Source organism: Dreissena polymorpha, chromosome 9 (genome assembly GCF_020536995.1).
Source record: "Dreissena polymorpha isolate Duluth1 chromosome 9, UMN_Dpol_1.0, whole genome shotgun sequence".
Lineage (NCBI taxonomy): Eukaryota > Metazoa > Mollusca > Bivalvia > Myida > Dreissenidae > Dreissena > Dreissena polymorpha.
Genome location: NC_068363.1, coordinates 68,231,880 through 68,246,209, shown reverse-complemented (window position 1 = coordinate 68,246,209; position 14,330 = coordinate 68,231,880). Strand labels below are relative to the sequence as shown.

At 36.0% G+C, this 14,330-nt stretch overlaps 1 protein-coding gene and 1 long non-coding RNA gene across 2 annotated transcripts in view; one reads left to right on the top strand and one right to left on the bottom strand.

Annotated features, from left to right (window-relative positions):
* Positions 1 to 14,330, top strand: part of LOC127844344 (uncharacterized) — a 66,781-nt gene that overhangs the window by 1,435 nt on the left and 51,016 nt on the right. The window lies entirely within an intron of this gene.
* The window catches only part of LOC127844332 (uncharacterized), a 46,595-nt gene that overhangs the window by 1,443 nt on the left and 30,822 nt on the right, over positions 1 to 14,330 (bottom strand). Inside the window, 9 exon segments of the mRNA XM_052374440.1 lie at positions 2,677 to 2,825; positions 3,263 to 3,380; positions 3,677 to 3,754; positions 4,237 to 4,353; positions 5,006 to 5,050; positions 5,877 to 5,909; positions 8,932 to 8,967; positions 9,250 to 9,402; positions 9,842 to 10,028. Of these exon segments, the coding sequence (XP_052230400.1) occupies positions 2,677 to 2,825; positions 3,263 to 3,380; positions 3,677 to 3,754; positions 4,237 to 4,353; positions 5,006 to 5,050; positions 5,877 to 5,909; positions 8,932 to 8,967; positions 9,250 to 9,402; positions 9,842 to 10,028 (916 nt within the window).

Here is a 14,330-nt window from a genome sequence, read left to right as displayed (position 1 = left end):
ATAATATATATATATATATATGTCTTAAATGCGTACACACACAATGGTGTTTTTGTTTTTTGTAAAACATAAAAGACGATAATGACTTATTTTTTATGCCTAAGTATTGAAAGCTTCTTCACGATAATACGATCGTATAACTTCACTTAAAGTAATTGACCTAATGCACGTATATGCTAACTTTATATTTAAAGGCACTGTTTTAAATACAATTTATCATACATAGCATGCGTTGAGTCACTGCTCTTCGTGCTTAAAGGGATCTTTTCACGCTTTGGTAAATTGACAAAATTTAAAAAAGTTGTATCAGATTCGCAAATTTTCGTTTTAGTTATGATATTTGTGAGGAAACAGTAATACTGAACATTTACCATGGTCTAATATAGCCATTATATGCATCTTTTGACGATTTTAAAACCTAAAAACTATAAAGCGTTGCAACGCGAAACGATTTAATAATTTGGAGAGTTCTGTTTTTGTCGTTAAATTTTGTTAAACTACGAAGATTGCTTATATAAGGTATAAAATACTTCACATATATATACTCGGCGGAATAGCTCAGTAGGTAAAAGCGTTTTTACTTCAGGACTGTGGCAGGACTCCAGGGGTCACTGGTTCGAAACCTGGTCCGGGCAATGTTTTTTTCCTTTTTTTAATTTTATTCTTGATTTTTTACTGGAGCTTTTACGATCCAATGTTTACATTTATCGATATAAAGCATTTAATGAATAAGTTAAAAAACGCCAAAATCTGTGAAAAGGCCCCTTTAAGGGTTTCATTTATTGGGTGCATGATATTACCAATCTTGATATGATAGGATAAAAATGAAGACCGATTATAGCATACATTGGGCCGTGCTCTGTGAAAAGGAGGTTTAATGCATTTGCGTAGAATGTCGTCCAGGATTAGCCTATGCAGTCCGCACAGCCTAATCAGAGATGACACTTACCGCTTTATGATTATTTCGTTTAAATAATGTCCCTTCTTTGCAAAAATCTAGTTTAGGCGGAAAGTGTCGTCCCTGATTAGCCTGTGCGGACTGCCACAGGCTAATCTGAGACGAGACTTTACGCACTTGCATTAATACCTCTTAACACAGAGCACAGCTCATGTTAATTGCGTACCACATGCACCAATTACCGAGTTGGTACATGTATAACATTTATTATGTGCCGCTAACCTATGAAAACTCTCTGTGACTACAATGGTATCAAATGTACCTTCAAGAACTATGATATCGTATGTATGCATTAAAACCCGATTTCCTTTCAAAACGTTCTACAAATAACACAATAAACTGTGCGAAGCCGAAATAATCATTTTTACAGAATTTTTATAAATTCACAGATTATTGAAAACAAGTTAACTGGAATAGGAATTGTATTACTAGTAATCGTATGCAGCTAATCATCTTTAATATTACGGAATAGTATGCTCTGTTTTCTTCAGAATCAGCAAATAACAGGTAAAACACACACATAATTTGAATACCAACGAACAGGACGTGTTCATGGTTCTATAAGGTCAGGCGGGAAACTTGATCGACCGTGTATATGTGAAACAAGAGATTGCAGCACCACTTTACGCACGGCTGTAAAACCTCAGTTTAAAATTTATATTATTTTGTTACTTTTTTCTTTAGCACCATTTTTTCTCAAAATGTATTTCTTAAAGCACGTGTTGATGTGTACCTTGTATACTGCTCGAACATTTTACTCGATAAAAGATCGAAATTTGTTAAAGCCGATGTGTAAAATGGTAAAAATTGTTAAGGATTCTATACAATCTGTGTTAATGCCGCCAGTTCCGGTTCCTGTCCCTCAATGCAAACGAGGCTCATTATAATACATGTAACGTGTCGCTACAAATGCTATGAGTAATATATGTACATGATACAAGTAACAATGAAACATGTATATACGCCGCTCAGCGCAATCTCGTACAGGGAAAAAATATTTATGAGTCGTGCTATGTGAAAAGGGGGTTAAATGCATGATCGTAAAGTGTCGCCCCGGATTAGCCTGCAGTCCGCACAAGCTAATCAGAGACGACACTTTCAGCTTTTATGATATTTTTCGTTCAAGAAAGTCTCTTCTTAGCAAAAATTAAGTTAAGGCGGAAAGTGTCGTCCCTGATTAGCCTGTGCGGAATGCACAGGCTAATCTGGAACGACACTTTACGCACATGCATTAAAGCCCCTTTTCACAGAGCACGGCCCATTTTTATTGTAAAACAACAAATGGTTCATATTAATACCTTTGTAAGACCAAACAAAGTCCATACCTAATCTGTAAGCGACCGCAAATTATAAAATAGCCTTATTACTGGTAAACAAAATCTTGTAGTTTTCGTGATTAACATATTGCAATAAATTAAAAATCCTTAAAATGCACGTTTTTAACTGAAATAATTTAAAACCTAAATTTTGTCTGAATGGCTCTTAATCAAGTCAGCTTATATATATATATATATATACATATATTTGAACGTTTCGGCGACCTTTTAAGTACACCGCGTCATCCGATAACATATATTATGCGTTTATTTACTAATCAAAAACTTAAAAATATTTTATTAACGTCGTTTGTATACAAATAACTAATAAAAAACAACACGGCATGTGTTACTTTTAAACGAAATAACACCCGTAACTCTCTCACTCGGAACATCACCTACCCGTCATGGATCCACCTGTTCCACTTCCGGTTCCTGTGCCTGATCCGATTCCGGTGCCTGTGCCACCTCCGGTGCAGTCTGGTACTCCGCAGCATTCGCCGCGTATGGTACGCAATACACATCCGGAGGGCAGCTGGTAGGTCGGACATCTGAACAAAATCAATTTTCGATAACTATTGACGTTAATAGTCGCGACGGAAGAGCATTGACCATCCTGCACGAATGAACAACAGGGCACATGTTCATTAAAGCAATTGTTAAACTTCAGAATAAATAACCATTAAGAAAGAAGAAAATATTCTTCAGTTTTAGCGCATATATACTCTGTCGTCGATAAATATTTCGGTAACCATTTTTTGTCAATGAAGTTGGATGGTATTTAAGGTGGTAAAGGTGGCAAGTTAGACATAACATTAACACAGAGAACATTAATGGTTCTAGGCTTGCAGTTAGTCTGAATACAGGCCTACATACAGTCAACCATCTCGAGTAACATAGTGTATTTCGTTAAAATTATAGTCGGTATGCCTCTTGTTAACCATGCATTATAAAAACATCTCAATGTGTGTCTGTACGGCAAAACTACCTTGCAGTGCATCTGTAGAAGCCGGTCTGGCCGTTCTCGCACGAGCAGTTATAGTCGCATCCGTCCGTCCACGTGTCCCCGGCTCCGTAGTAGTTGCCCTTGTAGATGCATCCCCCGCCTGGAAACCAGACGAAAATGACGCCATTTGATTTCAAGATCGTATTACTTTTCGCGTATTTCAAAGACACACATATACCATTTAACTGATATAAAATTAGAGTACATCTTTTTAAGGAAACACCTCCCTGCACGCATATAAAAGTTACAGTCAAACATGTACTTAAGGAAATGATTATAAGAATATGAGGTCTTCAAACGCCTTCAAGAATTACGCATCATTTAAAAGATCATTTCGAGGCAACTAACAGTAGTATTGACATTATTTTAAGTGCATTGACCTAATTTGAAACTTACTGAATCCGGTGAATCCCCCTGAGCCGGGAGCCACTGTCTGGAATCCAGTCATGTTTCCGCTTGTTCCCGATCCAGATCCTTTATAAGTGTGGGACAATAAACGATCTTAAATTGTTAAAATGTTTTGTTTTGTTAAGTATGCATTTTCTCCTTTTGGTTAACTCTTGACTTGTCAAAGCAAAAGCATATGAAAATGAAACTTGTTTGCAAAAAGTTGTTATGCTGATTAAAAGCGTTTACGAATAAGGATAGTTAAACAAATCGGCCGTGCTCTGTGATAAAGGGTTTAATGCATGTGTGTACAGTGTCGTCCAAGATTAGCCTGTGCAATACGCACAGGCTTATCAGGGACGACACTTTCCGCTTTTATGATATTTTTCGATTCAAGAAAGTATTTTATTAGCAAAAATCTAGTTTAGGCGGAAAGTGTTGTCCCTGACTGCACAGGCTAATCTTGGACGACACTTTACGCACATGCATTCAAACCCTTTTTCACAGAGCGCGGCTCAAATCTTTCGTTTTGCAGATAGTAGTTGTTAATGCTAATAAAAAAAACTCACCACAGAGATTGCAGAATCTGGCACAGTTCTCTCGGGCCCAGTCCACGTAAAGTCCCGTGCAGGCCGCCTGTGTGTATTCCTGGCAGTTAGTCAGCTTGTCTTGGCACGTGCCAGAACCTAGTTAATATATCAGCGTACGTGGGTACAAAATACATTGCTGGACGAATTTACGTACGGTTGGACGCACGGATGGACGGACGGACGGACGGACGGACGGACGGACGGATGGATGGATGGATGGATGGATGGATGGATGGATGGATGGATGGATGGATGGATGGATGGATGGATGGATGGATGGATGGATGGATGGATGGATGGATGGATGGATGGATGGATGGATGGATGGATGGATGGATGGATGGATGGATGGATGGATGGATGGATGGATGGATGGATGGATGGATGGATGGATGGATGGATGGATGGATGGATGGATGGATGGATGGATGGATGGATGGATGGATGGATGGATGGATGGATGGATGGATTGATGGATGGAAGGATGTCTTCGCAAATAATTGCTGACACATGTGTAACATACTTTCAATGGACATCGATCAAAATTATGTTCATGAATTATTCACAACACTCGACTGGATTAATTGCAATAAATTCATGTGAAACGCTAACTGTTTGTATCAGTTTGGTTATTGTCAGAACTTTATTTTACAGCGCAAGCACGTGGTATAATTTATATCTGAAATGTTCATAAGTAATTGGTCAAACTTTGCATGTATTATTTGTTGTATGCTGTGTGTGTTCTTACCTCCTGTCATAATAGTTCCGCCTGAACCTGTGCCAGTTCCACCTCCTGAAATTGGTATAATTATGTTCATTGAATACTCAAAAATATTGAGCCAAGCAAGTAATAATAAAACAATTAAAAGGCCACTCATTTACTGAAGGCAAGTATCAAACCAAACTTCAATGAACAGCTGGGTGTTTGCTAATAGCTAATATTATGTATAATATATAACTGGGTCAAAGGCGGGTAACCCATCTAAAGGGTATTTCAAAAATACATATGAATGTGTTATAGATCTAAGACTTGAAAACTCACTCGTGAGCATAAATGTATATTTCACATGTTCTTATAGTTATACATCAAATGAACATGTCCAACATAAAATCTAATTTTCATATTTGGTAGTCATTTCTAATGGCATGTGTCTATGGCTTTAATAATCTTAAAAATACGGTAAATAAGACTTAATGGCATGTAGCCTTATACCCACTAAATGTTACTATCAAATATGATTTGTATTGAATTGTTCATCTAAACGAATGCATGATAACGTTTCTTTTAGAACTATATATAGTATAACAGGCTAATGTAGCTTTATAATAAAAATTGTCTGAGTGAACTTATACAATAGGAAATAAATTATCGGATAGGAATGAATTCATTATACTATGTGATTAAATTATCGGAAAGCTATTACTTTATTTTTTAATGAGATATACATTATCAGATAGATATTAATTCATTATACAACGGGATATAAATTATTGGATATGTATACATTCCTTATACAACATGATTTAAAATATCGGATATGCATTAATTCAATAAACAATGGCCAAACATTATCACATATGGATTAATTCATGTTTTGCATATTAAATAGTGTTCGAACCTGTCATCGATCCACCACTTCCTGTTCCAGTACCTGAATTGTGGAATAGAGCATTGGCGGGTTAACATATTACATATGATTGACATCTATGGAGGTTGTAACACAAAACTTGATGCCTTTGCAGTATTTTAAAATGAAAGTTAAAATAACACATTAAAATTGTATGTAATATTTGCAAAAGATCGTTCCGCCAGAGCCAGTTCCTGTACCTGAATGTGGAACACAGTATACGCGGGGTTACATAATATATACGATAAACAGTCATGGGCGTTTAACCCAAACACTTGATACGGTAATTGTTTTCGAGCAAACAGTTATAACAAACTAAAGCGAGCAAGCGAATATAAAAGATCTATTCAAGTCAACAACACTAAGGGATTTCTTTAGACATGGTCAGTTTTGATCGCAGCGGACATAAATTGAAAACAGTTTACAACATCACTAAATGCCTCTAAAGACAAAATAGATAGGCTTTAATGCAGATGATTTATAGTTAGCAAATTAATTTTTTTTTCTCTTATATAAATTTAAGGCCAATGTTGTACACACGGACATGATTGAAAACTTGCTAGAGCACCACTATACAATGTAACATGCAAAATACCAAACATGTAGACCTTGTTGATATAGAGGAGAAGATTTTGAAAGTGTTCACCACACACATTTCAGGAAAATAAGTGACCTCCGTCAAACATAAAAGTTAACAATAAGAACTTCGTGCTCAGATGAGCTAAATACACATTGAAAAAAAAATACAAATTTAGGGGCAAGCGCATAATTTTCGCGTTATTAAACAACGAGTAGAAAATACAAACTTTGTTACTTTGTCATGATTATTAAACGTATTTTGTTTTTAAATAATAAATAATGATCCAAGGAGAACAGTTTGAATACTGAAACAAGATATATACATTTGTGCAGCAAAATAATACAATATGAAGATGGAAGAAACAACATAATTTAGCTGCTGATAGGTCTATATCTACAATAAGAGACTGAAAGCTGTGCCCTAAACAGAAAATAACTAGCACGCGTGCACACTGTATGATGCAGTCGATACTAACTATACCAGATATACTTACACATAAATTACTCTTCTACGGAATACCGTTAGGGCCATCGTGGTTACACATTAAAATCCAGAGGGCGACAATTCGATAGTACGATGGCGACAATGCGATAGTACGATGGCGACAATGCGTGAATACGATGACGACAGCACGACAACGCGATAGTACGATGGCGACAATGCGATCGTACGATGGCGACACTGCGATAGTACGATGGCGACAATGTGACAACGCGATAGTCCAATGGCGATAATGCGATAGTCATATCGTACTATCACCATCGTATCATCGCATTGTCGCCCTCTTGATTTTAATATGTAACCACGATGGCAGGAACGGTTATCAGCACTCTTCTGATCAATTATCTTTAACATTCAATTGAAAAATTACTCGTTCCTGTGTTTTGAAAGAAATTGTGTTAATTTTGACAACTAAATTGAATAATAAGTATTATTAGTATTAATTTCAGAAACGTTGCCTTAATTTGTTGATATTCTTGTGAGTAAAAGATGTATTATTTTAAACTTGCGTCACGAAATGTTATACACCTTTATAGTTAGTATCGTTAGTAATCTGGCAGGTATAGTAAAAGCTCCAGTCCACTGAAACTAATTAATGTTTGTGTAAGGAAATCATTTCTCATGAAAGTAAGTGCCGATTATTTCCTGAAATATATTTCAATTGCAAGAAAAGCACTTATTTATGTTCGAAATTCATGTTGGTGCGCATAAACTTGAACTGTTCTGTATGTTTGGTATCCATTTACTCGATGACTGTAGAAGAATGACCGACTGTAATATGTTAATAAACTACGCAATTAATAATTACCAAATCGTTATTACATACCAAATTGAATTAGGCGCTTTCGTGTTCGTGTGATTTTCGTCCGAAATTTCAATAAAAACAGATTTCCGCTAAGTGTCATTTTTTAAGTATGCAGGAAGTGGAGCTTTCAGAGAAATTTGAGCCAGTTTATAAAACGATGGGTTATGCAAAGCAAATTTGTTCAAACCTGTGACGACTGCTCCAGTGACTGTGAAGCAGATACGTAAGCATGAGCTGTGGGTTGGAAAAACTGGGATTAATGCATGTGCGTAAAGTGTGGTCCCAGATTAGCCTGTGCAGTCCTGCATTGTGTTTAGAAAACCTTTTTTTAAAGCAAAATACATGTACCATACATGTAAACTGCACATGTTCATCTGGGACGACCCTTTACGCACATGCATTAAGCCCAGTTTTTCCAGAACCATGCGACAATGGTTCAACGTTTCACAAAGCAATGTATGAATGAAGTAAACATACATGATACAATTTTGAAATTTATAATATACAATAGCCGTTTAATGACAAAAACTGAAACAGTGGAATCAATGGTTACGTTATACAACTTTAACGTCCCTTTTTGTTAAAAGTGTAAATGCTTTTTGTTGTCAAGTCAAAATGAAAAAAAAGAAACATGATGGAATCTTTATACTATACAGTTTGAAAAGACACACACAAAAATAAAATTCACAAACACCTAATTACTAGTAAATAGTCATTATGTCATTAAGTCACGTTTTGTCGTTGAACGGTATTATGTTTCAAACAGTATTATTGTTCAAGATAGCATCATGATGCATCAAATGCACGCACTTACACACGTGGTTCATTATAAAACACGTGGAATCAAGCGTTAAAGAAAACAGTATAAATATACAGAGTTGGCAAAGCTTTGATAATAAGCATGAAAGATGAAAAAATACTAAGAGCACTATCGCGAAATTTCTTGATGTATTATGGAGGTTTCATTTTTGTGATGCTGTTTGCACAGTTAATGTTTCAATTTAAAAAGCAACAAGCATTAATCCGGGTGCAAAAGCATTGTTACAAAGCCATTGCATGTTTATGTCAGCGTCAAGCGTTAAGAACAACAAACGTACTTCAAGTTTCATGTCTAAAATGCAGTCACATATAACGCGCACACACATCTCACGTGTTTTTACCTCCCATAGTTCCGGTGTTGGTGCCTGCTCCGGTGCCTAAAGGGAAAATGTATCCGTAAAATGACAATATTACTGAAAAAATAAATTGAAAAACAGTATTGTTCTAAATATTTATCGCATATAAATAAATACTGTCTATTCAATGTAAAATATGACCAAACTCTCACACAATAGATCCGACATTTCAAATAAAATCTTTTTAAAGCGCGAAATATGTGTAAAACCAAATACAGGTATCTTTAATATCAACGTTAATTCATTTTAGAATTGAAGCGTGAATTGAGGTTTTATATAGGAGGAGAAAGTCGGGAAAACTACTTGAGCAGAGGTTGCACGTCTTTCGGCAGTTAGCGAGGGCCCACGATTGATACATAGCGTCAGAGCAGACGCTTCGGTCGTATTCAACACAGTTGGGGATGTTGTCCTTGCACGTGCCATCGGGGGCGGCCGTCACCGCCAGAGGATTGGTGTCTGCCGAGTACATAGAGAGACGTGTGTCAGTATGTCATGATGAAGCCTGTGCAGTTTGTTACAAGTTTCAAAATACATTTTTATTCGATGACGTGCATTAGGAAATGTAACGGAAAACGTGCTGTGGTCATGTGAGACTCTTGTTTGCATATGAAGTTTCAATTAATCATCATGTTTATGTATCAACTCAGTCGTTTCATAAAACCCGTATAAGATTTACATATACATATGATCTCTTATAACTTGAGACACAACCATGCACTTGATTTTATAATGAAAACATTATGCACGTGATATGTAACACAACATAAATTTGAATGATCCTTAAAATGTAATACATGTCGATATAATAACATATCAAATCACTGCCCATGGTCAACAGTTTTGATTTATTAAATATAAATGGAACCAGAAAACAAACTAAAATCAGAACACCCACTGTTTCCACAGTAACCGCAGTATTGCGGGCAGTTTTGCGTGGCCCAGTCCTTGTATTGTGCGCCGCAGATGTAAGTGCCATAGGACGCGCAATTGCTGAGGGCGTCGCGGCATGTACCAAACTGGGCGCTTGGGTCGCACTTGAGCGTCTGGCAGCAAGCATCTGCGGGATCCTGGATGAACGTGCACAATCGGGACACCTCGGACAATTCCGCCATATCGGCGATCGTCTCTCGGGTGTATTTGGTGGAAGGATATGTCTAACGCCTCTAGGCGGAAGATTTTACACCGAAAATATAGTTCGGGTTACACACCATTAAATTTGCACTTAATTAACTGATAATATAGATATAGAAGGACCAATATCTCTGAGGAGTAATATAATAGAATATTTGTTTCTGTTATTGTTAAACATTAGTTGTCATTACATACAAAATATCAAATGTTAATTAAATGTTTAGAAAGCCAATTAGTTGTTTCTTGAAGTGTAAACAACACCATTATTCAATCTTAAAGAACCGGTATTTCTTAAATTGCATTAATTACCGGTACAACATTGCGGATGTTCTGCAGGGCGACAAACTTTGAGATTTAATCCATATGTTTAGGTTCTATACCATAAACAATCGAACAACACTGTACAGTGGTACAGGGAAAACTCTTCGGTGTAATATAAGAAATAGTAAAATCAACCTAGATCCCCCCCCCCCCCCAAAAAAAAAAAAAACATTATAGTGACAAGCCAGGCAGTCACAAACTGTATACAGACAAAAGTCATATGACCCTCAGTGGGGTTAACTAATACCAGTATTGAGACACCTAAAGGGTTTCGCAGGATGGAATAAGTGGAGAGTTTGATTGAATTTGAAAAACAATTCTTTCTGTGCATTTGATGATGGCAACCATACAGTACTTCTGGCAGATATTTTTTATATTTTAGCCTAGGCAACTTTATTCCAGATGTTGTTATTCTGGCCAGGCCAATACTCTTTAGCTGGGCAACCAAAACACTAAATATGGTCAACTGTGCAGGCAACAATTGTAACTAGAAGTGGCGCGGCAGAGGCAGACGCGTATCCCCACGCCGCATGTTTGACCCAATAAGCATTTAAATGAACCTGGTGGTGAATATAATGGATCAGCCCTGTTTTAGCCTTAAGTGTAAATTGGTTATTCCAATACTGTGGAGACACCAATAACACCTATAAACAAATTAAGAACACAGTTTTATATGCCCCCGGTAGGGTGGCATATAGTTTTTGAACTGTCCGTCAGTCTGTCTGTCTGTCCTTCCGTCTGAAAATTTTAACATTGCCCTAACTTTTGCAATATTGAAGATAGCAATTTGATATTTGGCATGCATGTGCATCTCATGTAGCTGCACATTTTGAGTGGTGAGGTCAAGGTCATCCTTCAAGGTCAAATAAATGGCTTCAAAGCGGCGCAGTAGGGGGTATTGTGTTTCTGACAAACACATCTCTTGTTTTTAAATGAAAAACCAAAGAATTTGTTGGAATTTGACTTATTTAAGGCATCGTGTATACATTTTAAAACTCAATTTTCCACAATATTGACCCAACTTTTTTAAAAGGCTTCAATAAATGCTCCTCCATCCCCTATGCATGCTAAACCAAGAATCAGTTTTTATAAGATTATCCTTCAAAATGGGCAAAAGTTCGGGGCAATACTGTCAAAATGCCCTTTAACAACTATTGTGACATGCAGCTGTAGTCTATTTTCTCTGTATTTTTTTTACAGCGAAACACATAATGTCATCATCATAGATGTATAGCTCAGAATTCATGTTATACTATATAAATTTGTTATGTGGTCTTATTTATACAAAATAACCTGGATATTTATGAAAAAACACCATCTCCCTGTAAAGAGAGATGGCATTTGTACACCATTAACATTTATATATTCAGAAAATTGTAAACAACAAACATGAAAAATTTAGTCCCCCAGTCATCGAGTTTTTAAAGAGTTCAACTTTGCTAAAGTAATAATGCATTAATGTTGATTCTAACAAAAAAGAGTAGTCATTTATGCCTAAACAATTCTGCTTTCCAGAAGCAAGGACGTCAGCTTTAAACCATTTATCGTCTTAATTATTAAACAAGAGGGCTATGATGGCCCTGTATCGCTCCTCTGCTGAAAAAAGGCTGAAACAAACATTCTCAGCATGTGCAAATACTTAAATATAGGCCCTATTTGAGCACATGTACACTTTTGTGACCCCCTGGGCTGGGTCAAATTTAACCCCAGGGGCATAATTTTAGCAAACTTTGTAGAGGACTACTATATCTCACTACATACAAAATGTGGTAGCCCTAGGTCCTAGAGTTACGGACAAGAATATTTTATTTTCACAAAATAAGCAAGATATAAGCGTATATAATGTTCAATTTTGTGACCCGCGGGTCAGGGTAAAATTTGCCCCAAAGGGCATTATTTGACCAAACTTGGTAGAGGACTATAAGATGCTACTGCATACCAAATTTGGTAGCCATAGTCCGAATGGTTTTCGACAAGAAGATTTTTAAAGATTTCACAAAATAGGCGCTTTATAAGCGTTTATTCAATTTTGTGACCCCTCGGGGCAGGGTCCAAGTTGACCCCAGAGGCATTGTTTGAACAAATTTGGTAGAGGTTTATTTTAGATGTCACTACATACCAAATTTGGTAGCCCTAAGCCCAATGGTTATGGACAAGAATTTTTGAAGTTTTCACAAAATAGGCTTATATAAGCATATGTTCAATTTTGTGACCCCCCGGGGCAGAGTCAAATTTGACCCCAGGGGCATAATTTGAACAAATTTGGTAGAAGACTATTCAATGTCTCTACATACCAAATTTGATAGCCCTAGGCCCAATGGTTATGGACGATAAGATTTTGAAAGTTTTCACAAAATAGGCCTTATATAAGCAAATTTTCAATTTTGTGACCCCTGGGGCAGGGTCAAATTTGACCCCAGGGGCATAATTTGAACAAATTTGAAAGAGGTTCACCCCAGGAACATTCCTGAGAAATTTGATCAGAATTGGACCAGCATTTTAGGAGAAGAAGATATTTAAAGGAAAAGATAACACGCGGACGGACGCACGCACGACGAACACAGGACCATGACATAAGCCCCACTTGTCTTTGACCAGTGGAGCCTAAAAGATATTCGGCGTATATCCTGATTTTATTATATAGTACGAAAAATAACATTTTTATTTGATTCTGTAGTAGAAACAAAGAAGAACCCTTTTCTTTTCAAAGTAAAAGTTTTATAATTATTTTATTTTTACATTTTTTTACATTTTTTTTTATTCAATATAGTACATACAATGTATACATGTATATGATCATACAACAAAGTGATTGTACAAAGCAATAAAGTTCAGACATGTTATACAAGATATGTTAATATATATACTTTTTTTGGTTTCCTTAAGATTACGAAAAAAAAAACACAAAAAACTGGGTAATATGTTTTTTCTTTGGTTGTTTGTGATAGGTGTTTTTTTTTTAAAGAGAAAAGAAAAGAAAAACAGAGGAACAGTTATGAAAAATGATGAGTTGTATAAAGTGGGAAGAAAGCATACTGGACTTGTGTGTTTTGTTGTATATTCACAATGATCTTATAAGATTGAAAAAAAATATACACAAATATTTTAGAAAGATAAACTAACATTAGAGTGAAATGTATATAAGTGGACAAACATTATGAAAATTTTATCCGCTTCCATTTTTGTTCAAAGATTTGTAATGTGTCATTACTGAGGGCTATTTCTTTCTCAATCTGGATTTTTAGATTAAGACTATGGACAAAAACAATTAAAATTTGGTACTTTTTTTTGTACTTCATGTTAAAGATAAAAGATGTTTAAAGGAAAAGTTAACGCGCGGACAGACGCAAGCATGACGAACACTGGACCATGACATAAGCCCTGCTGGCCTTTGGCCAGTGGAGCTAAAAAGATATTCGGCGTATATCCTGATTTTGTAATAAAGTACGATAAATAACGTTTTTATTAGATTCTGTAGTAGAAACAAAGAAAAAACATTTTCTTTTCAAAGTAAAAGTTTTATAATTATGATAAATTGCCAGGACATAATTATGGGCCTTTGTTTTTGACATCTGATATCTTGTGAAACTAATAATGGTGCCCTAATACGAATGATACATGACATGAAGTAAAACAAAATTACTGCGTAAGTGTGTGTGAGATAGAGAAAATTATCAAAAAACAACGAAAATTTTATTTGCATATTAAATACAACACACTTTTACAACAAAAAGTATTGTTTGTATAATCAATATGAACATAATCTAAGTTGCTGCTAATATGGGATCCCCACCAGGATTTGAACCTGGATTTCCTCTCCATATAGAAAGGTGTGTTTGCTTACACTATAAGGATGTTCCAATTAACAGCAATAATATTGGTAACAATAATTTCTGTAAACTATATTAATTGTTTAATTAAGTCTTGACACA